The sequence below is a fragment of the Corvus cornix genome, chromosome 26 (assembly GCF_000738735.6).
Source record: "Corvus cornix cornix isolate S_Up_H32 chromosome 26, ASM73873v5, whole genome shotgun sequence".
In the NCBI taxonomy this organism is placed as follows: Eukaryota; Metazoa; Chordata; class Aves; order Passeriformes; family Corvidae; genus Corvus; species Corvus cornix.
In genome coordinates, this window is record NC_046354.1 from 5,329,719 (window position 1) to 5,352,088 (window position 22,370).

At 50.0% G+C, this 22,370-nt stretch overlaps 1 protein-coding gene across 2 annotated transcripts in view; it reads left to right on the forward strand.

The window, feature by feature from the left end:
• The window catches only part of LGR6 (leucine rich repeat containing G protein-coupled receptor 6), a 151,225-nt gene that overhangs the window by 91,142 nt on the left and 37,713 nt on the right, over positions 1-22,370 (forward strand). The window contains exons 5-6 of one of the 2 annotated variants that reach the window (XM_010404499.3): positions 8,868-9,083; positions 18,167-18,238. In XM_010404499.3, coding sequence (XP_010402801.3) covers positions 8,868-9,083; positions 18,167-18,238 — 288 coding nt within the window. The remainder of the gene's footprint in view (positions 1-8,867; positions 9,084-18,166; positions 18,239-22,370) is intronic. The other variant, XM_019288991.2, reaches the window with a different exon arrangement.

Sequence of the window (22,370 nt, forward strand, 5' to 3'; positions counted from 1 at the left end):
CTTTCTAATTTTCCCATTCATTGAGCAGGTGGTTGGCAACCCTTGGAAGGGGGTGATGGTGAGGGACTCCCTGGCCACACCCCAGCACCTCCAGAATTCCCGCTTGTGCTGCCAATGAAGAGGTCACAGCACAGGTGGTGTTTGGAGCTGTGCTTGTCCAGCAGCTTGGCAGTGGCTGTACCTGCCTGGCTGTGCCCACTGGGTGCTGCAGTCACCTCCAAACTTCTCTGTATTGACTGCAGCAATCCAGCAGGGCCACTGGTGGTCACACATCTACCCAGATTGCTCCTACCTTTCTCTGCCCATGCTACAGTGACTGCAGAACCCACCTTTCAATAAGCAGAGGTCCCTCAGAAGAGACTCTGACAAACACTGAAACTTAACTCCACCTTCATCCCCCTCTCCAACACGCTGCCACTTCCCATCTCAGGCTGTAAGAGCTTTCAGGAAAAGGCACGTGCTGCCTTGGTGCCCTCACTGTGTGTTCTGGGTGCACTGTGAGCACTAAAGGAATAATAATCACAGCTCACATCCACAATCCACATACACACTCCTGCCTCACAGAGTCATGTAGTAAGTTCCAGTGTGCTTCCATTAACCTTTGTCAGGACATAACCCATGTTATATCATGAGCCTTAACTCCCTCACTTATCCACATGAGCGCCCAGGGCTTGCTGCATGTCCCTGGTGATGACTCGATAGAAACGATGGACAACAGTTGTTCCATGCAATAGACACGTCAGTGCAAAGGGAAGATGGGTCCCAGGTGTTCAAGCACTGATGTGTAAGCACTCCTGATGAACCACAGAGGAGCTCTGGGTAAACTGGACATAGGGAGATGAGCAAGGAATGGACATATTTAAACTGGCAACGTCTATCTTAGAATCATGGAATGGTTTGTGTAGAAAGAAACCTTAAAGCCCATCCCATTCCACCTCCTGCCATGGGCAGGGACACCTTCCACTAGCCCAGGCTGCTCCAAGCCCCATCCAGCCTGGCCTTGGACACTTCCAGGGATCCAGGGGCAGCCACAGCTTCTCTGGGCACCCTGTGCCAGGGCCTCCCCACCCTCACAGTGCGGAATTCCTTCCCAAGATCCCATCCAGCCCTGCCCTCGGGCACTGGGAAGCCATTCCCTGTGTCCTGTCCCTTCTTCCCTTGTCCCCAGTCCCTCTCCAGCTTTCCTGGAGCCCCTTTAGGCCCTGGAAGGGGCTCTGAGGTCTCCCTGGAGCCTTCTCTTCTCCAGGTGAACACCCACAGCTCCCCCAGCCTGGCTCCAGAGCAGAGGGGCTCCAGCCCTCAGAGCATCTCCATGGGCTCCTCTGGACCCACAAAAACCATGTGTTTCTCTGCTGAGGGCCCCAGAGCTGGAGCCTGCACTCCAGTGTGCCATGAGCTGTTCAGAGCCCCTCTCCCCAGCATGTCCCGTTCCTTCTGTCCTGAGGGCTGCTCTCCCTTCTCTTTTCTGGCTGCCTTATGCTTGACGAACACCATGTTTCCCAACAAATATGCAGGCCCCACTGCTTGGTGAGCCTTTGAGCCACTCTGCTCAGCCTCCAGCTTCTTCCTGCACCTTCTCCGTTTCCCTGTGCCTGGCACTGTGGCCAAGGGGGCAATGCCAGGGCCCAGGGAGAGGCTGGTCGGGGAGCTGGCATGGCTGCCCAGCTTTCAGCAGTTTCTATAACTGCACAGAGATTTTGGCAATCCTTCTTGTACCGTTCTGACCTGAGGGGTTTTGGAGGTGTTTGCAACTGGGGATAACAAAGCCCTCTTGTCTACACCAAAGGCACTTTGTGTGGAGTCTAGGTATTGCTCTGATTTCATTTCCTGAGCATCCCTTGTGGAGAGCTTCCCACAGAAACATGCCCCATTGAGTCAGGAGGGAAGACTCATTTCAGTCCAAACAGAGCCCTGCAAACTTTCTCACCGGGTCCTGTTCCACAGCCAACTGCAAACATGTTTGTGTCTTGAACCTCCATTCACTGCCTGGGACGGTTTTCACAAGTTTTCAGCTGGAAATAGAACCAGGCAGCACTGGTGAGTCTTGCTTGAAGGCTGTGAGCCCTTCTGTGGCAGGGGAAGAGAGCCCAGGTATAGGAGCTACAAGGCAATAATGTGGCATTCACAGAATCACAGAATGCTTTGGTTTGAAAGCAACCTTTAAAGGTCTTCTTGTCCAATCCCCTGCAACGACCTGGGACATCTTCAACTACAGCAGGCTGCTCAGAGCCCCATCCAACCCTGAATGTTTCCAGGAAAGGGACATCCACCACCTCTCTGGGCAGCCTGTGCTGGTGTTTTACCACCTTATCATAAAAACTTTCTTCTTTATATCTAGTCTGAATCTTCCCTCTTTTAGTTTAAAACCATCACCACTTGTCCTATTGCTACAGACCCCACTAGAAAGTCTGGCCCCATCTTTCTTATAGGCCCCCTTTAGGCACTAGAAGGAGCTCTGAGGTTTCCCCAGAGCCTTCTCTTCTCCAGCCTGAACAGCCCCAGCTCTCTCAGCCTGTTTCCAGAGCAGAAGGGCTCCAGCTGTCAGTGTGGCCTCCTCTGGGACCACTCCACCAGCTCCATTCTCCCACTGCATCTACAGTACGTTATGACAGCAAAGACATAACAGGCAGAGCAGAAATTTAACCCAGTGTCCCCCTTTCCAGGTGAGCACTGCAGTCCCTGGCTGCCTTTGTCCTACCCCAGTTGGTACCAGCTGACAGAAGAACCCTTGCTCCTCCTCTGGGTTATCTGGGCAGGCTCAGGGACCCAGACGCTCCTGCCTCAGTGTGTCGGGCGGGCCCCAGCGGGTGCTGAGCTAGGCAGAAAGAGCAGCACGTGTGGAGCTGGCTGGCAGGGCAGTGTGGCTATGGGGGACACAGTGGCCTCGAGCAGGGTGACTCTGGAGCCATCCTCCCTCGCCGTGCCCTCAGCTCCTCGCACAGCAATTCCCCAGGAGCTCACCAGCCAGGCACTGACTCAGTCTGGGAGCTTTGCCTGAGAAAGAAGCTGAGGTGTTGGCCCCAGTCGTCAGTAAGTTATCAGAGAAGTTTAGCTGCAGTGACATCACCTCCTCCTTATGTTACTACAAGGAACTCAGATCCTATTATGGGAGAGGAGGTAACTCAGTCGAGCCTTTCAAGATAAACTCAGACAGGAAGAGAGACGCGATTGCCTGAAGGCACCAATTAGACATTTCTGGTGAGCTCAGCTCTGTTCAGCTGACACACAACCACACTGGGGCCAGGGAGACAGGAGCACCTCTCTCGTGTCTCAGGGCTGGGGTGGGAGGGATGGGAGACCAGCACTTCCTTGCCGAGCTGCTGGCTCAGCCCTCACACCGTCAGTGGCCACAGCTCTCCCTCCAGAACGTCCTTTCTTTACGTCCTGTGTTCTGCTGTGGACAGGGAACCACAGAGGAGCTCCCTGGTCTGGAGAGAGATCAGCCCAGCCCTGCCCCACTCAGTGCTGCACATGATCTTCGGTGGCAAGTATCCTCCAGCTTTATCAAGGGAAATAATAGCCCAATATGTTGCAAAAAATACCGTGATAATGGGCTGCAGTTTGAGGTCCCAGTGCCCTGTGGTGACTGGGCTGTGGGGAACATCCCAGTCTATGCTGCAGGCCAGTTACTGCACGTGACTGGCCTAAGACACACAGACAGAGAGCTCTTACTGGCTCTGATGTGTGAGAGGAAGGAAAAAACAGCAGCAAAATTTGGGATGCCTCCTGACAGCGTGGTATTGAGCATTTATGTTGGTTTCCAGGCTGCAACTCCCCCTGTAAATGCTTCACAGCCAGAAGAAAATGGTAAAATATGAGTAAATTTGCTTCTGCCAGTCATAGCTTGAGATCTGCACCACATCTGTTAGGGAACAGAGAGACTGGTTCTGGTTATCCCCTGGTTATTCTGGTTATTCTGCCAGTCATGTTACCAACAGCTCGGAAATGCACTTGTACCTCCTCCAAAACACTCTGGAAGCAGTTCTTGGGACAAGACAGTTCTTGGAAACTGCTGGATCTGTGACACAGAAAATGCAAGATCTCAGATTATAGGTCAGGATTAACACAAACCTCACGACACACTCACTGCACTGATGGCTGCATGCACCTCACCCCTGGCCAGACCTCCCGAGTGGCTGCACTGGTGGCATTGGCTTGTCTTCTGGAAAGGAGGAATCTCCCACTCTTGACCTTTTCTCCTTAGAAAAGGACTTCCCTATTTGCCTGGTTCCTTCTATAAGTGTTCCTGATCCCACCATCCTCTCTGGACTGCTCCTGGCAAGAAGACAGTTGATTTCTCCTCAAATATTCATCAAACAGACAAGGTTCAAAGCAATTAAGGGGCTCTTCCAAGGCATGCTGGAACCCAATATGAAGCCAACCCGAAAATGTCCTGCCCAAGAAAATGCTTCCCTTTCCCATCCCACACAGGTTCTTCTGCCTCCCCAGAGCTGTCACTCCACAGCAGCAGCAAAGGAAGCAACTGGCAAGCTCAGGTACACTCACATTTGGTGCTGACTTGCTCCTCTCACCATGGCTCTGCACAAATGTGAACACCTGCTCAGGGAAAAAGATGCCTCAGACCAGCAGACTTTGGATGTTCTTCCAGGCAGCTCCCTCTCTCCCTAACCCTGTAGTCCCTACAAGGGAAAATGGAGTAAAGTCTGAGGTGACTGCAGGACTTTTGAGTCAGTGTCATGTTGAAGCTTTCCATACACCCCGTAACTCTCAGCAGCAGATGCAGCTCTAAAGCTGGAAGCTGAGACTTTCAGCAGCTGCTGGTTTTCACAAGCTGTTGTTCTTGAACATCCCACTTAAAATCACCTCCTCCTGCACACAACAGACAGGCCAGTGCCCTGCAGAGCCTTGCTTGAGCCCATGAAGTCACTTGGAAATCTTGTCCACGCTGACGTCTGGAGTCACTGTGTGTCTTCCTCTCTCCAGACCCATAGCACTGCTTGACAGCAGGTGTGGGATGAGTCCCTCTCCTAAGCCATCCAGCAGCTCCGTGAGCAAGGCATCTTCCTCTGCAAGCAAGCAACGGGTTAACGCTTGCAAGGAGAACCAATTGAGTGATTTGGTGAAATAAAGATTAAAACATCTCCGTGGAAGGTGAGGAGCCAGCCCTGGCCTGTGCTGTCTCATTTACCCACTAATCGGCCCAATTACCTCAGGTATAAATCATAACACAAAACACTTACAGAGCCAGAGTCACACACTGAAGAAAGGAGAGAACTGTTGGGTTGGTTTTTGTTTAGTATAATTGATATAATTACTAACAATTCCGTGCCAAGAACTTCAGCTTTTCTGCTTCCAGAAGAGAGTAGAGAGCTGTCTGAAAGCCATAGCAATTAGCAATCCCCACATGCACAGCTTTTATTAGAAAGAATGCACATCTATTCCAGAAAGAGCCAGCAGCTCCCTGAGGAGCAATTAACCATCCCTGGGTGCCAGGAATGCAGCTGTCACTGAGCCCATGTTCCCTGGCCCCTCATCAGTGCTGCAAAGGCACATAAGGAGTCCTGCCCATCATGCTGCATGTGAAATGCCTTCACCTGGACACCTCCTTGTTCCTAATTTTAGCTCGTCTGGCTCCAGATAGGTGCATCTTGCTGTGCTATGGTCCAAGTAGGCTGCTGATTCTGAGACTTCTCAGGTCCAGCTCACTGTAACCAGCAGGAAGTCTCCCTTTTGCTCTGTTGAGGGGTTTGTCTGAGCTCTGATCTCCACACTTTGGAGCAGATTGACAGTAATTATATGGCTGGAGCTTCCAACACCTCTGCAGAACATGACCCCAGAGAGTGTCTCATGGACAGCTGCCACACGTTCACACTTTGCCACGTTGCCACCAGGCAGCCCCTGCAGAGCTGAGGAGCGGGAGAGTTCATCTGAGTCCTGCAGAGATGACCTCTCACCAACAGCGAGCTGTGGGGATACGGACGTGTGGGCACATGGGGCTGCAGCATGTCCACAGCCAGAAGCCATCCAGGAGCATTAACAAACTCCTTGGATGGATCCAAGTTCTTGCCCACGTACTGTCCACAGAGATCCACAAGGACAGGCAGGTGTCCAAGTACCCCAAAAACCCTCACCAAGGGCCCGTGCTGCACTTCTCATACCTATGGACATCCCTAGGGGGAAAGGGCCTTTCCTGAGTGTTGCTAAACAGCCACAGAGCAAATCCAGCAGCATTAATGGTTTCCCCAGCTCCTGGGGCACGGTCACACTGACACCAAACCCCCTTGTGGGTGACCTCTGGGGCTTCACCCAGGAGTTCATGGGCAAAGTGGGATGTAAAGCTGGACAGCCATGGGCTCCACCTCGCTCCCTTGACCCTGTCCCTGTCCCAGCTCAGCCTGGTGTACCAGCCCTTGGCTCTGGTTTAGCACCTCCATTTCTGAAAGCTTCATTCGGGTTTGAGAAATTGTAACTACCTCAAGGATATTTTCATTGTCTGTTCTTTAATTAATTAAACTTGAAACCAAGGATTCATTTTAAAACTATTTTCAGTAAACTTATAGGGATTTGGATGAAAGAATATCTCTGGGAAAAGTAAGCAATGCAGCTTTAATTTTTTTTTAACAGTTTATGATGCCAAAACCTAACAGAATTCTTATGCTGAGGAAGGGATGGAAAAAAATAAGCAAAGATTAACATTTCCTGCAGAAGTTTTAATTTTGCTCAAAAAGTTCTTGTTTGTCCCAAAACATTTTGATGAAATTTTCAAATAGAATCCTTAACCTTACTCTGAGCTGCTGCAGGGTTTGCTTTTCTGATCTTTATTCTTTGCACTTGTTTTCTCAAGAAGATGAATGAAGTCATTCTGATTTGTTTGTAGTTTGGGGGACAGTAAGTAAATTGGGGCAGAACTTGCAATGCCCACTCTCCTAACAGGAAAAATCAAAATTCATTGGCTTATGTCGGCCCTCTGAGCAAAGACACAAAACCTGTGGCAGTGGAACTGAGCTTTGGGTGTGATGTGCTTCTGTGACCCACAGAGGAATCAACAATGCTGGCTGAGAAACTCTCAACTGAACAGCCTTGCACCAGAAAACAGCACTTTGCAACAATGCAAGAGGATTGGAATTTGGGAAAATAGAATCACGGAATCACAGAATGGCTTGGGTTTGAAGAGACCTTAAAGCTCATCCTGTTCCACACCCTGTCATGGCAGGGACACCTTCCACTGTCCCAGGATGCTCCAAGCCCCATCCAACCTGGCCTTGGGCACTGCCAGGGATGGGGCAGCCACAGCTGCTCTGGGGACCCTGTGCCAGGGCCTCCCCACCTCTGTGGTTAATACATCAATGTGGCAAAAGGGGGATAGGGATTTAACCCACCCTGGTTGTCATTCCAGTCTAAGGTGATGCTGTACCAGAATTTGAACTCTGCATTTAAAGGACGTTTTTCTGAAGGAGACCTCAGGAAGGTTTGACTGCACTTCTTAACCGGGTACAAATCTCCAGATTTGTCCATCCAGGTCAGGCCAGGCAGAGCAGGAAACATTTGTTTCTGTGATGTAGGGGAAGGTCTGTTTCCCAGGATTATCTGAGAATTTCACCCAGGAAATACCTGCACCCCCCTGCAGAGAGCAGGGCTTGCACCCAGCCTCTCCCCTGCTCCCACTTGTGATGGAGCGTTTGGTCTCCTCCTCCTGCAGTCCTTTGCAGCGTTTTGTGACTTAAGAAATGTTGGTACTCTTTGAAGAAGGGTCGTGCCTGGGCTGTAACAGTGGGGGTTTGCTCCAGTGTTCAACTTCCATCAAAAATATTACTTTATATAGTCAAGAACAGTAATTTCTTTACCACATTCCTTTTTGGAGGATCATTGATTTGAGGGCTGGGCCATGACAGCTCTGTTAGCTTCTTTCTCTCATGCTTTGATAAGAGACAAAGTGCTTTCTCTTTGCAATTTGAATTCAGAGATCTCTCCTTTAGATAGCTTGAAAACATAAGCTGTGTTGGCTGTGGATGGAAATTAAAATTTGCTTTTTCCTTGGTATAATTGGTTCCTGGTATTTCATCCAAATCTGAAGTATTTTCCTCTTATAATTTGGTTTCAAAATCTACAGATAACACATTGTATCCTGCTCGCCATCGTTGCAATAAAAGATCTTTAGAGAGATGATTCTGAAACCTGAGTTTTAAACTTTTTTTCATAACAAGCTTAATATATTTTGGCCTCTCATTCTATTTCGAAACAAAAACAAGTGTTCAAAATTAAAGTTTCTCACCAAATTAAACCTCAAATTCAACTGCCTTAAGCTTTCCACAACGATTAAAAAGAAGCAATTGGCAAATGGAGGGGGAGGAAAGGCCCAAACGTGAGATACAAGAGCACGGGGTCTGACTCCCGCACAGGCACAGGATCACACACAGGACCCCGAGCAGGGCCGTGGCATCTTCCACGTTTCCAGACAAAGCCTTTCCCCCTGGCCTGGCGCTGTGGCCGCTCGGTTTGGCTGTCCCGCAGCCCCGTGGGTGTGAGCTGCCTCGGCAGACGGCTCGGGCAGATCCACGGCAAGCCCAGCCCCGGGGGATGCGGCTTTGATGCTCCGAGTTAAGGGGCCGGCTGCAAGCCCCAGCTGGCCTGGGGGCCACACGGGAGGACTCAGCCCAACCACCGTGCTTCAGAAGCTGCCACCGGCTGGCAGCACCAAGTGACCATCAAGGGGGGATGGTCCTTGGTGGTGGTCAGACATCTCCCAGCACAGGCAGGAGCTTCACCGATACCTTCTTATGTTAATCACTATTTACAGCCCGATCCAATCTCCCTGGCCATCAATCCAAAGCCTCGGCATCGCTCCCCTTGCGTAACACTGCGGGCAGGTCTTTCACTGATCCCCACCCTGTTTCTCTCCCCCCCAGACGCCTGGACGCAAACCTCATCTCCGTGGTGCCCGACACGAGCTTTGAGGGGCTGCTCTCCTTGCGTCACCTGTGGCTGGACGATAACGCCCTGACGGAGATCCCTGTCCGAGCTCTGAACCACCTGCCAGCGCTCCAAGCCATGACCCTGGCCCTCAACCAGATCTGGCACATCCCCGATTTCGCCTTCCAGAACCTCAGCAGCCTCGTGGTGCTGTAAGCCTTCTCCACTTCTTACTCCCTCCGGCCGGGACAAGGTGCTGCCCACGGGCTCCTCCTCCTGTGCGAAGACCTGCTGGTCACTCCCCACGAGCAGCGCTTTGCTGCTGGGGCCAGGGTAGAGGTTTTGTTCAGTCAGGGAAACCCCCTCATTCTCTATGAAATACTAAAATTGCCTCTTTTGATTTTTCTCATATTTTCCCCACTTTTCACTGAAGAGCTAATAAGCTCCCTGATATAATTCAAGAAATGTTTTGTATTAAAAAAAAAAAAAAATCAGTAACTGGAAACAAAAGCCAGATTTTTTTTCCTTGAAGACTCAAGCAACAAAAAACCCTCTCATTTCTTTTCCTCCCTCCAATCCCTGTGTTAAAACAACAGGAACTTCTAGCAACGTGAAAAAAAGAATCAAATTGCAACGATTTGCAGTCAGGTCAAAAAAGTAATGTTTTCATTTCTTGGAAAACATACCAACTCAGTCCCTCTCCCCCTAGCCCCCCCCAGCCCCTTTTATTACCAAATATGATTTTAAACCAAAGGTCTAACGCCAACACCTTGTCCAAGCCCGTGCCTGCTTATTTGCATGACTGGTACATGTGCAGGTCAGATGTTTTTGCCGTGGCTGCTGTCCGGTTTGCATTGTGAGCGTTGGGAGCGCTGGGGAGAGCAGCGCTGCTCCAGGATGGAAACAGGCACTCCGTGGGCAGTGAGACACTAAACCACCCGTAACCTGCACTCAGAAAGTGAACCCATCCCTCTGGCAGCTGCTCAGGAGGGGCATCCTTTCTATCAACAGAGGCTTGCAGATTATCTTCCCTTTAAAAGGAGCTCTACATGTGCAAATGAGCTACTTATTACTTCTTCGGTGTTGATTAGCAAGTTCAGGTGTGATTGCCAACTGGTTTGGAGCTCCTCTATCCACATGAAATGCCACCTCTAGTTTGGTAATTTGTACTGATACCAGGGTGTTAAGTAATCTCAGCATGTAGTGCCTTAGTGAAAGTTTAGCAATTATTTCCCTTTCAAAATTTAATGCATTCACTGAGACCATCCAGCATAGAAAGTGCTTGGACAAAGCACAGTTCAGAGTTTTATTAAGCATCAATAATACTTAATGGGATGTGCTGTTTAGACAAAGCATAAAGGCTTATTTAGGAGAAAAGCAAAAAGCAACTTGAGAAAAATCAAAAAAGTAGTTTTCACCCACAATAGTGCTCATTCTGCAAGGCAACCCATGGCCACCATAATGCAACCACTTCAGTCAGCTTTAATAGCTCACTCAGCGGGTGAGCTGACATTTGGGGTTTCATTTCAGCCTCCAAAGCATGCTGCTTTCATTCCGGCTCATCCCATACTGTGGGCAAGAAGCAACTCCTTAATTAAACAGGCAAGCTTGAGAAATAAAAGTCATTGACCATTAGGTCACAAGGGAGAGAATAATGTCCCACCACATACAATTGGAAGGGAAGACATGTGTGATCCTGCCAGGCTCTGTGGGACACGATGCTACATTTTTGTGGGATCACAAGTGTTTGGCAGAACTGGCCCCATAAATCTCTCTCATGCTTCCATGCAAGCCCTTGTCAACACATCACCAGTGGAAAGTCACCCAGTGTCCCTCCTGTGTCCCAACCAGGGATATGTCCCTGCTCCAGACTCACCCATCAAGCTGACAAGCAAATGCTCCCAAAAGCTGGAGAGAAGACTTTCCCTACCAGGGTGCAGATGATACACATCCCTCCATCTGAAAATGTCTGGATTTGCAGGTAGATGGAGGATCTGGCTGCTGCCATAAACATTGGGAACTCCCAGCTACAGGGTATTAAAATGAGCCCCCAGGGGAAGAAAGCCAAGGGCAGATGTGGCTGAGCACAGGGGAATCTCTCCTGTCCAGCCTGGTCAGTGCTCAGGGACACGGCTGACCGCGGCTGAGGGCAGGAGTCTCCCAGCTGCAGAGCTCTGCTGTTCCTCCTCCACACACCTTGGGCCTTTGGCAGAACCATTTCACCATCCTGCACTGCCGCAAGCACTGACATCAGAGTATCCCAGCCTCAATCTGGAACACTTTAAAGGCTCAGTGTCTGCTAATAAATTACACCTTTGTTGAGGAATTCCCTGATCTGATTCCCATCTATTGCTGCTGCAGTCTTCGAACTGGGGCTGCAGGCTGTTCAGTGAGCAGAGCCTCGTATAAATCACTCATCATGAAATCCATGAACCTCCGTAATTGGCACATCCTTTCCCAGCTTTAATAACAAGGGCTCTGTGTGCTGGGGTGCTGGCACTGTGCTTTGATGGCAGAAGAGAGGTGGATATCTGATCAGGATAGCTCATGGCAATAGGATGTTACCTTCCAGTCTGATCTATTCAGGACCAAATGTATCTTAGTATCTGCAAGCAGAAGTAATCCTGAATACTTTTCAGCTGATGGTTTGTGTGAAGTAAAGGTTGTTTTACAAAAATCATCACCTTTCTTGAGCATATAAGACTTTTCATTCAGCAGTCAGCATCTGAAACCCCCATGCTGCTGTGCTGACAGGCCAATAAAGTGCATGAAAGCAGTTCTCAGTAGTGTCCCTCATTTCCTCTGTCAGCTGAACTCAGCAAGAAGTCTCAAGCCAGGAATCACAGCACCTCTTTCAGCTCCACTCCCCAGAGAGGTCCACAAGTAAAATCTTACATTGCCAAGAAATCTCCCATGCTGCAGATGTGTCCTTGCTGCCACATCTCTGCAGTGGGCTGCAGCTCCCTGCTTTCCTGATGTCAAAGGAGCTCTCAGCAGAGATGCTGGGATGTGTGTGGGACACAGAGTTGGAGTGACCTTTCCAAAACAGGCCAAGCAGTAGAGAGGTTTGCCCTGTAACGAGGGACCTGGATAGAGAAAATCTTCAAGTAGTTTTAGTTTCATCACATAGCAGAGAACCTCTTAGAGCAAATGAGGTCAAATCCAGATCTGAGAACCTTCCTTGTTTGGGTCCACAGGGAGCCTTAGCTCCTGGAAACCTATTACCGCAGGCCTGGGCCCTAGGGTACATCACCGTGTCCTGCAGCTGTAGGGAGGAGGAGGAGAGAAGATCCAGCAGGCAGGAATTGTGCAGCAAGATTGATTGATTTAATTATTTTACAAACTCTATTTTATAGACCTTTTTCTTCATAGTCTAATTGGACAAAGGATCAGCCACCCCTTGGGGTGATTGGCTAAAATCCTAAAACATCCATTATCAAAATATTTTTCTACTATACCATAAACAAGACTTCTCAAGGTTGCAGGTGTTTGGCTGTTTACATAACTCTGCTACGTCTTCTGTGAGAGAGAAAAGTCTCTCACAGACTTAGAAAATAGCAAGAAAATCCTCGCTAGCAGCATTTTTTATCTACAGAAACCTCCAGGAGTCAACTTGGCCCTGTAATGGGAGCAAAAGAGATGCTCCACTCCTCTAACCTGGCCCTCACCCTTGCCTAGCTGGTCGAAAAAATGGACACTGGGAAAAGTTGTTCTGGTGCCACTACCAGTTAGTTTTGCTTAACGCCCTCTAATTCTTGTGCTCTGTGTCCATCTCCTCTGGGCCATTGCTGTATTTGTTACTATCTATTGTACCCTTCCCTCAGCTCAGCTTTTCCAGTCCCCATCCAGTTACCTGGTGTGCAACATGGAATCCCAGACTGGTTTGGGTTGGAAGGGACCTCAAAGCTCATCCAGTTCCACCCCCTGCCCTGGGCAGGGACACCTTCCACTATCCCAGGTTGCTCCAAGCCCTGTCCAACCTGGCCTTGGACACTTCCAGGGATCCAGGGGCAGCCACAGCTGCTCTGGGCACCTTGTGCCAGGGCCTGCCCACCCTCACAGGGAGAATTTCTTCCCAATATCTGATCCAAATCTACCCTCTCTCAGTTTAAGAAAAAAATCTACCCTCTTTTCCCCTTGTCCTGTTAATACCTGTCCGTGTAAAATCAGAAGTTAGTTCACATATCACACTTACTTGTTCCTTCACACCTTCAGATGGAGAGACCAGATCTGCACACTGTATCAGACAGAAATTAATTCTGGTTTATACCATGGTACAACGCTGTTCTGTGCCCATTCTCCCTCTTCCAGTTATCCCTGTCATTTCATTTGCTTTTTTCATAGCTGCTGAACACCAAGGCCTCTTTCCTGGAGGTATATAAAAGCCTGTTAGTGTGTATGCCTGGTTCTCCCCTCTGCTGCACTTGACATTCACACAACCTGAATATCCGCTGATAATTTATTGTCAAGGTCACTCAGCAGCACCTTCCAGCTGCAAGTGTGCTGGAAATGTGTCAATGAAGGATCTTCAGTAGAATTCCTCTTTCTTACAGTTTTTATCATTAAAGAACATGATGCAGCTCTGTCTCTAACAGAATAGTTTAGTGACTAGAAGAGAAAACTTGTTTGCAAGACTCCTGGGTTCCCATTCCCATTCTGGTCCTTCCTCTGGTGTAACTCTGGCTGGGGCTTTCAGAAGGGACCACTGCTTTTCAGCGTCTTCCTTGCCTAGGAGCAAACATCAACATATCCCTGCTTTCCAGGGAAGCTGGTCACCAGTCCTTTCAGCTGACATCTGTGGGACTTGGAGCTTCCTAGCACCACAGAGCCCAGTCTGGTGCACTGGAGTGTCAGGATGAGCCTGTGAATCCCTGCTCCCACCTGTGCAAGGGAGTTACCAGTGCCTCTCTGAGAAGTTGTTGGGAACCCTGTTGGCAGGGAGTGCCGGGCATGTGCAATTCATTATCACTAAGAGCAATATTGCCTGGAACATCTGGGTCCCATTTATGAGCCTTTTAATTGGCTAAAGTGCCTTTTCTCTCGGAGGACCAAGCTCACTGCCTTGGCAAAAGTGGATTTCCTTCTCCAGCACTTAAGGAAGAAGAAAATCATGCCCCAATGCACCCTGAGAATGTCGCTTCTGATCGAGCTTTATTCTCCACCAGACAAGTCTCATGCTGGTCCTTCACTAGTGGAAACAATCCATGGAATTTGCACCACTTATGGTTCAGGTTTCTCTACTTATCCATGGCCAAGTTGAGGAAAAGGACAATTTTGCCACAATAGAGATGCAAGCTCATCGTGGCAATGGCTGGTCAGGGGAGAATTCATATGATGTCAGATTTGAGCTTGGTTCAAATCATCTAATGCAAATAATTGATGGAAAATGTTTGCATTTGTCCTTTTTGAGAAGAAAAAATGAAGTCATTAAAAATGAAAGCGATGGCAAATCCACCACTTCTCTTTGTAGTCTGTTCCAGTGGTTAATCATCCTTAGTGTTAAAAAAAACGTTCATATTTCCCATTTGAATTTTCTTTGGCTTTGACTTCAGACATTTGTTCTTATTATTCTTTCCTCCACTCAATCACAGAACCATTTTAGTACCCAGTTTCCAACCAGGAAGAATCCTATACATTACACTGCACTCATCCCCTTGATCTTATGTAATAATCTAAACACATTGAGTTCTTTAAGTCCCCATCCTACTTTTTTTCCAGCCCTTGGATCATTTTTATTGCTCCTCTCTGCACCCATTTCAATTCGCAACATCCAGTTACCAGTGTGGGTATCAGCAATACGTTTGTCCTGCCAGATCTGCTTTCACCAGTGTACAGTGCAGATGTTGACAGGATTTCCCTTTCCTTGCCCACACAGACAAGCACCTTCATTAAAGCAGGATTTAGGCACTAGCTCAACCTGCTTCCCTTCTGTGTAAGACAAATGTGCAGTCCCCTTGGAGGTGGCATTGCCACAGTTGAAGCTAATGCCTGTGTTGGACTGTCTTTCAGACTGTTCTCCAAAACCTTTTAATTCACTGGAAAAGTAAATGGAAAAAGCAGTAAAATGAAAATGGAACAAATTTGACTAAGGGTGCTGCATGAGTGATGGGGGAAAAAAATCACATTTATTCCAAATTTCTGATAGGAAATAGTTGGCAAGGACAGAAAACCTTCTATCTAGAATCTGCTGTGCATTTCTTATCGTGGGTCAGAGTGAATCTTGTAGGGTTTGATCTTTTCCTGCTCTGTTTCTAAATTCTCCCCACCTGAGGCACCATCTAGGCTGCAGCCTCTCTCCCCAGCCTGTGTGGGATTCTGCAGCCACCGCCGTTTCTGTTGGTTTCAGCAGGACACAGCAAGGGTTCACCTGCCAGCAGAGGAGCTCACTTGTCCCACAGCACGTGGGAGCCCTTGTGCTGCTGCAGGAGCTGCCAGTCCCACCCTGCCAGGGTCAGTGTGACAACAGCTACTGCTGCTTTCTAACAGAGGCTCGTGGCTGAGAACAGGCTGCAGGCCAGCCCACGATACAGCACTGACTGTCCTCATCCTGGGCAAAGCTTCATCCACGGGTGGTTGCCCAAACTCATCCTCACTCCACGGGACTGACCTGCACAGGAAGAGACACAGATCCCAAAGCTCATTGCCCTTACCAAGGAGAGTGGTGGCTTCTGGCTCCAACAGCAAAGGCTTAAAGACTTGCCACGTTTTTGCATCGTAGGGGTTGTTTATAGCCCAGAATCAAGTACCTTGAGCTGCCATCAAACCAGCTGAGCTGTAATTTACAGGGCAGAATATAACGTTGTGTGGGCTGAGCTCAAATTGACAAGCACTGGAGATGTTGCAATTCCACTTGTTAAAATTTGTTTACCAGGGGAGAAAAAAAAGGCAGAATGGAAGACAGGAACGTCTTTTCAAGTGTTTACCTTTCCAGCTCTCTTGTTTCTATTATTGCCATGTGGTTGGGTAACTCTAGAGTTCAGCTTGGACAGCAAATTTTTTTATAACTCCCTTTTTTGGTTGTTCATAATTTTCTCAGCAACAAAGAACTTCCTTCGGATGATTTTCATTACTCTGCCTCCAAACAAAGCACTCTAGAGCCAAATATAAACACAGCAGGTGATTGCTTTTCTCTGCTGTCTCCTTGCCTGACTGCAGTGATAGCAGTCAGCTGCTCAGCATGTCCGAGCTTGGACAAGGTGTCCGGTCACACCATCCCGACAAAGCTCCGGGGAGCTCACACCTTCCCTGGCCTTCAGCATTCCCTTGTCCCCACACTGTCCCCTCACACAGGACAGGGGTTTGGGGCATGCGGCTCTTGTGGTACCTCTTCATGTGATCCCACAGCAACTCCAGACCCAAACCCTTTCTTTGCCAATTGCAGTATCCAGTGCCAAAGGAACTCAAAATGGTTGGCACCACCAACTGAAGAAAAGGCAGCATGACCAGAAGCTGTTAACATTTGATGGAGGAAACCATCTGGGCTCAAACTTCTTTTCTTGTGACAAAGAGAAATTTCTCCCATAAGATTCGCATTTTGATCTCAAGTTTCTTTTCTCCTCCAAAAGTCACAATCCAAGTTTTTTTGCAGGCAACATCCTTTTTCTTTTTTCCCATTTGCTCAAAGGAGCAAACATATGTTATCAGATATCTTTCCCTTCCCCTTCCTCTGAAATGTTTGCATGTTCTCATCCCAATGACAAACATCCGTCTTGGGCTGTTTCTGTTTTGCAAGCCCCTACCAAACTGCCCTAGAGCCTGGCTGTTCCTCCACTCCCAGCTTCCTCCTGTTTTACCCTAGAATATTTGGCAGTGGGAGCTGCCTGTGCTCAGCCAAACAGCTCGCACTTGAATCCAGGTGGAGTGAGAGATTTTTCAAGCTGAGACACATTTAGATCAAGCAGCAAATAATGAAAAAATCATGGATCCACCTGCCAGCATGGAGCCTCCCCCAGGCTCTTGGAAGGAGGCAGCAGCATTGGACAAAGGCTGGTGCATCCCTTGCTAGTGCTATCATAGGCATGGGACAAGAGGACCCCCATGGGGAGTGGCATGGCAGCAATTCACCACGTGGACTGGGCGTTAAAAGAGAATCTGAACTGATGGGGAAACCTGCCCAGAGAGCTGCCCCTCCTCGGTGGGCATTTATCACACACACCATGGCAGTGCAAGCATGGGCATCACTAAGAGGGTTAAGTGCAGGCTGGGCAGCAGTGGGTTGTCTTCTCCTGCTTTTCAGCAGACTTTTCTCAGACTGCTCACAAGAACTCTCTCCATGGACTTGGAGGTGCCTTTGAGTGGGATTTCAGAGGGAGATGCACAATTAGCCACAAGCTCACAGATGTAAAGGAAGTGACATGGGAAAAGCGCTGAGATGTGCACACATACACAAGGGTCTCTGATAATCCAAGATGAGGAATCCGGCAATTAAGGCCTTGGGTTTGCCAAAAGACTGAGACAGGGGAGTGAGGGATCTGTGGAAACACAGAACCCAGGACTCCAGAAACTCATCACCTACAGAGCTTCCAAGGAAAATTACCCCAGGTGGCTTTGCAGGAGCCCCCAGCACAAGGCTCCCCAGTGCCAGCGTTAAGGCTGGGAGCTCCCAAGCCTTTAAGCACTAGATGTTTGTGGCATGTAGCAGCAGGATGAAGGGGAACAGGAAAAAACTGTTTCTATGGTGCAGAGAATGTGCATCAGCCTGTGGCATGGCCCCAGCACTTCAGCCAGGCACTCTGAAGCATTGAACTGAAGACAACTCTCGTTGCAATCAAACTGGAGCTGCTCCAGGAACTGGCAGGGTTTTCTTTTTTTTTAAAGTAAAGATAATAAACTGTGACTAACAGGATGATTTTGGACTCAAAGTCTTCTTGCTGCTACTAAAGCTCCAAGGAGTCCAAATATGATTGTGTCCTTAGATAGCACCCAGTGCCCATGAACAGCTGTTGAAGCCACATGGTGGGTTGAGCCCAGGGAAGGGTGAGCTCTAGGGTGTTTCTTGAAGCTTCTTGCTTAAGCATGTTCATCCACAGCCACCTGGTAGCTGTAAAGGTGGAGATCTCAGGGAAATTCCTACATCAGCCTGGAATTCCTGAGAGGAATGGGAGCTCTGTAGCTGCTCTGCAAGCACTACTGCACCCAGCATGTCTCATGGGGTAAGAGAGGGAACCCTATGAGTGCCCTTGGCATCCCAGCCCAGGCTGTGGTCAGCTTACATCCAGGATGTTCTGGACCACAGCTCAGACCAAAGGAAAAGGTCATCTTGCACCTCCACTGACCATCTCTGTTTTGTCCACAGGCACCTGCACAACAACCGGATCCAGAGCCTGGGAGCCAACGGCTTTGATGGGCTGCACAGCCTGGAAACCCTGTGAGTCCCCTGTTTTATTCTCTGTCCTAAAGACATGGGCTGTGTTCATCCCCCAGCACAGCATGCAGGAAAGGGGGGCAGCCCCCACGTGTCACTGGTCACCATGCACTGGGGGCAGCAGCAGGGCTGGCTCCAGGTACCAGCACGAGTGCATGCCCAGGGCATGATGCTCACTGGGGACTGAGAGCCTGGCCTTTCCTCCCGTGGCTGTGCAAGCTGGTCAGGCTGTGCTGCTGCTGCAGGGGGATCTGTGCATATGGGCAGTGTGGCTGGCAAGGGGTTCTGAGGCCCTGGACACCAGTCTAGTCCAGGTGCAATCCCAAGAGCTTGGATGCGTGCCCTACTCAGGGAGTGTCTCCTTCCTCAGCACATGGGCATGGTCCTAAAGCCTCTCCAACACCTGAACACCAAAACAAGGGGCTGTATTGAGTTTGGGGCCTGTAAAGTCCTCAGGGGTCTGTGGGGTATCTCTGTTTGAGACGATCTCATGTCTCCTGGCATCACCAGCTGACTTCATTTTGCACCATGTGCTTGGCATGGCTGGGAAACAATCCATCAGAAGACTGCAGGGAGGATGGGAAGCAGAAGTGAACTCACCTGCAGGACATATCTTCAGGAAGGTAGATTGAGATTGGATAGTAGGAAGAAATTCTTGGCTGTTAGGGTGCTGAGGCCCTGGCACAGGGTGCCCAGAGAAGCTGTGGCTGCCCCATCCCTGGGAGTGTCCGAGGCCAGGTTGGATGGGGCTTGGAGCAACCTGGGATAGAGGAAGGTGGAACGAGATGGGCTTTGAGGTCCCTTCCAAGCCAAACTATTCCATGGCTCTGCAATTAGCAGCAGGGGGTTCACCCTGAACTGAAGGAGAGTTTCATCCCACAGCCTGACCACACATTCCCTGTGCTGTGACAGCTGCATGAATGGCCTGTGCCTTGTGTGCTGTGCATTGGCCCAGGAGGAAACATAAACAAGCAAACAAATAAATCGAGGCTCTGAAAGACTGGAAGAGGTGCCTGATGCCTTCGATTGTGCAGAAACATCTCCCTTCATGCAGGCTTGGGGTCAGAGTCAGGCCCTTGCTTCCTGCCAAGAGAACTAGGGGGTCTGGGTCATGGCAAAAGGAGATGCTGCTTCCCAGCATTCAAGTGCCACTCAAGGAGAGAGGGCTCCTCTGTGCCCAGCATGATGCCAACAGCAGCTATCGGGCAAGAGTGGCAGCAGCAGGCAAGCCCTTGGTCCCCAGACACACTCCTCAGGGCAGGACCATGACATGCATTGTCTCTTCCTTGCAGACTGGCAGATCCTGGGACCACCCAGAAGGGCTCAGCTGGGGAGAGGTTGAACTGTGCCAGGGGTGGGAGGCTGATGCATGGTCTCCTCTGGTGACCCACGGGTCCCAGCTTGGCTTTCTCCCCAGTCATTTCTGGTGGTCACAGGCAAATATGTGAGGGCAGAGATGTGGCACCCAGGCAGCACAAAGGCAGGCGAGCTGCAGGAGGAAACAGAGAACTCGCTGATGGAAGAAAACCTTCTTTGGTCTACAGCTGTAGCAGACATGCAGCAACATCCCAGCCTACATCTGGGCAACCCTTCTCTGCAGCCAGGGTGGTTAGAGATCCTGCTGCCCATCCCAAGCAGGATGGAGCTGCAGAGGAAAAGATGGCCCCTTGTTTGCTGTGGGAAAGACTAAAGGGTTTCATAGCCCTGGGAGATAATTCTGTTTCCACAGACATTTGTGATGAAAGCTCATTTTCCCTCTCTTCCACTCTGCTCCCACTCTCACACTTTCTTTGCCTTTTGCTGCTCATCCGAGGTGCTGCCCAGCACTTGGGGAGCTCCATGTCCCCTGTTCTTGCTCCCCATCCCTGCGGGGACAGGACTGTGCAGCAATGCGGGGACTCTGGAGCACTGCAGCAGTGCAAACGCTGTCTCTGCTGGTGCTGATCAGGCAGCCCTGGGAGGATCTGACCTCCAAGGCTGGTCCCGTTGAAGCAGGGCTCTGCCCGTGCCGAGGCTCTGCCCATGTCCAGACTGTGCCCATGCCCAGACTGTGCCCGTGCCCGGGCTCCGCCCGTGCCCAGACTCTGCCCATGTCCGGGCTCTGCCCATGCCCGGGCTCTGCCGATGCCCGGGCTCTGCCCGTGTCCGGGCTCTGCCCGCGTCCAGGCTCTGCAGGACACGCTGGTGCGTGAGTGTCCCACAGCCCCACCCTACACAGCTGCCTGCAGCAAGGACAGTGCTGTGGCAGGGAGCTCCAGGCTCTCCACGCTCTCCTCCACATCTGATCGCTCTGAAGAAGTGCTCTCCAGAGAGGCCTTCTGCTCCTCCTGGCCTGAGAATCCAATTCTCACCATCAGGCCAGCAAGCATTCCGATTCAGTGATCCTTGAGCAACGTGTGTTCCTCAAGTGGAGCCACCCCCCATGCTGATCCTTAGCACCCACCTGTCTGCTGACCAAAGCTGGACAAGCTCTGGGGCAAAAATTTGCCAAGCTTTTGGCTGCACCGTCCCAGCCTAGACCTGCATCTACCTACCACCTCTCGGCTCCTGTGCATGTGGAGACGATTACAGGCTCCACATTTACCCTTTAACTCAAATTATGATTACATTCTGTTGACAGCACTTAGCACATTTTCTTGGGCTTGTGGAGGCCAAACTGTGCTCTCAGTTACCCCGTGGGCGTTACCTCCTGGAAGGCAGCAGGATGGTAAGGGTTGGTGAAGACAGAAATTTCTCCAGGGTTCCTAAAATGAGTATTTGTGGCCAGATGCTGATTATAAACCAGGCACAATAGTTGAAGAAGTGTAAAATTTGAGAGGAAAACATAGTTTCAGGTTTTTCAGAAGAGCCTGGGAAGTTTTAGGTGCAAAAACCTCTGTTTCCCTAAGGGAAATATTTCTTCTCATATTCAGCTAGACAGTAAAACTTCTATTTTTACTAAATGCCAAAACCTAAGAGAAGCAGCAGCCACTGCCCCATGCAGGTCTCAGCAACGTGCGAGCTGTGTAAGTACAACCACACTGCTCACCTGCCCCAAGTCCCAGCATTCCTGCAAAAACAGATCCCAGTGGAGCATCTTTGTTCTTGGAGAAGGCTTGGCCCTGATATTTCAGGAGGGCAGCAAATCTAGAAAGAGGTGAAGCCAGATGAATGACTTCACATTTCCCTTGCATTGACCTGCAGCTTCTGTGCACAAGTCAGCTCTGCCAAGTGCACAGCAGCTCTGTGTTCCCCACACTGATGGGGGGACAGGCAGATGTGCAGCACCCACCAGGTCAAACACCAGCATGCAGCTGGATAAAGCAGCTCCAAGAAAATTTTCTCTTTCAGGGCAAGACCTGGCTGTTCAGCAGCCGCCCCCCCAGCTTTCTCTTGCTGGGAAGGAAAGCTGGCAGGTAGGCTGGAAGCAAGTCAGAGCAGCCTGGGCCAGATTCCCAAAGGGGTTTCGAAACAGCCCTGTAAACCAGTGAGATTCCCTCTCCAGTTCTCATCAGCCTGAGAGATGACACAGAACAACCCTGCAGGGCTGTGGGAAGAAGCCCCAAGCTGAGCCATGAAACCAGGCATTAGATGGTTGGAGTGGGAGAAGTTTGGCATTTTTTAGCCCTTTCCCAAAGCCATGGAGCAAATAAGAGAGTAAATATGCTGATGTGACACATTCTTCCTGTAGCCCCTTTGGGTAATGGCCTCGATTCTGTACACAAGGTGTAAGGTCAGGGGATGCCCACAGGAAATGCAGGGAGGAGCCAGCATTGCCCCATGAGCAGGGATCGATATGCCAAGGGTATAATATTGAAATACCAAGGGAAGGACATCCATTACCCATTGGCATGGCCGGAGGGAAAGGCCTGTGGCCACGGTGAATGTTTGGACCACAGCAAATGTCCTGGCAAATGGGCTGGCACAGTGGGGTGAGGGAATCCTGAGAGGGTGAGGAGTGAGGAGTGGGGAGGTGAAATGAAAAAGAGTCAAGAGAAGCACCATCTTTTGCAAGAAGTAGGTGCAAGGCATGCCAAGAGCTGAGACCGCAGACACACTGCTCTTCACATCACTTCCCTGCTCCAGATTTGCCTTGTCAGACCCGGCCCATGGTGCATTGTCCTTTGGGATGTTTAACATGTGCTGTAAAACACCT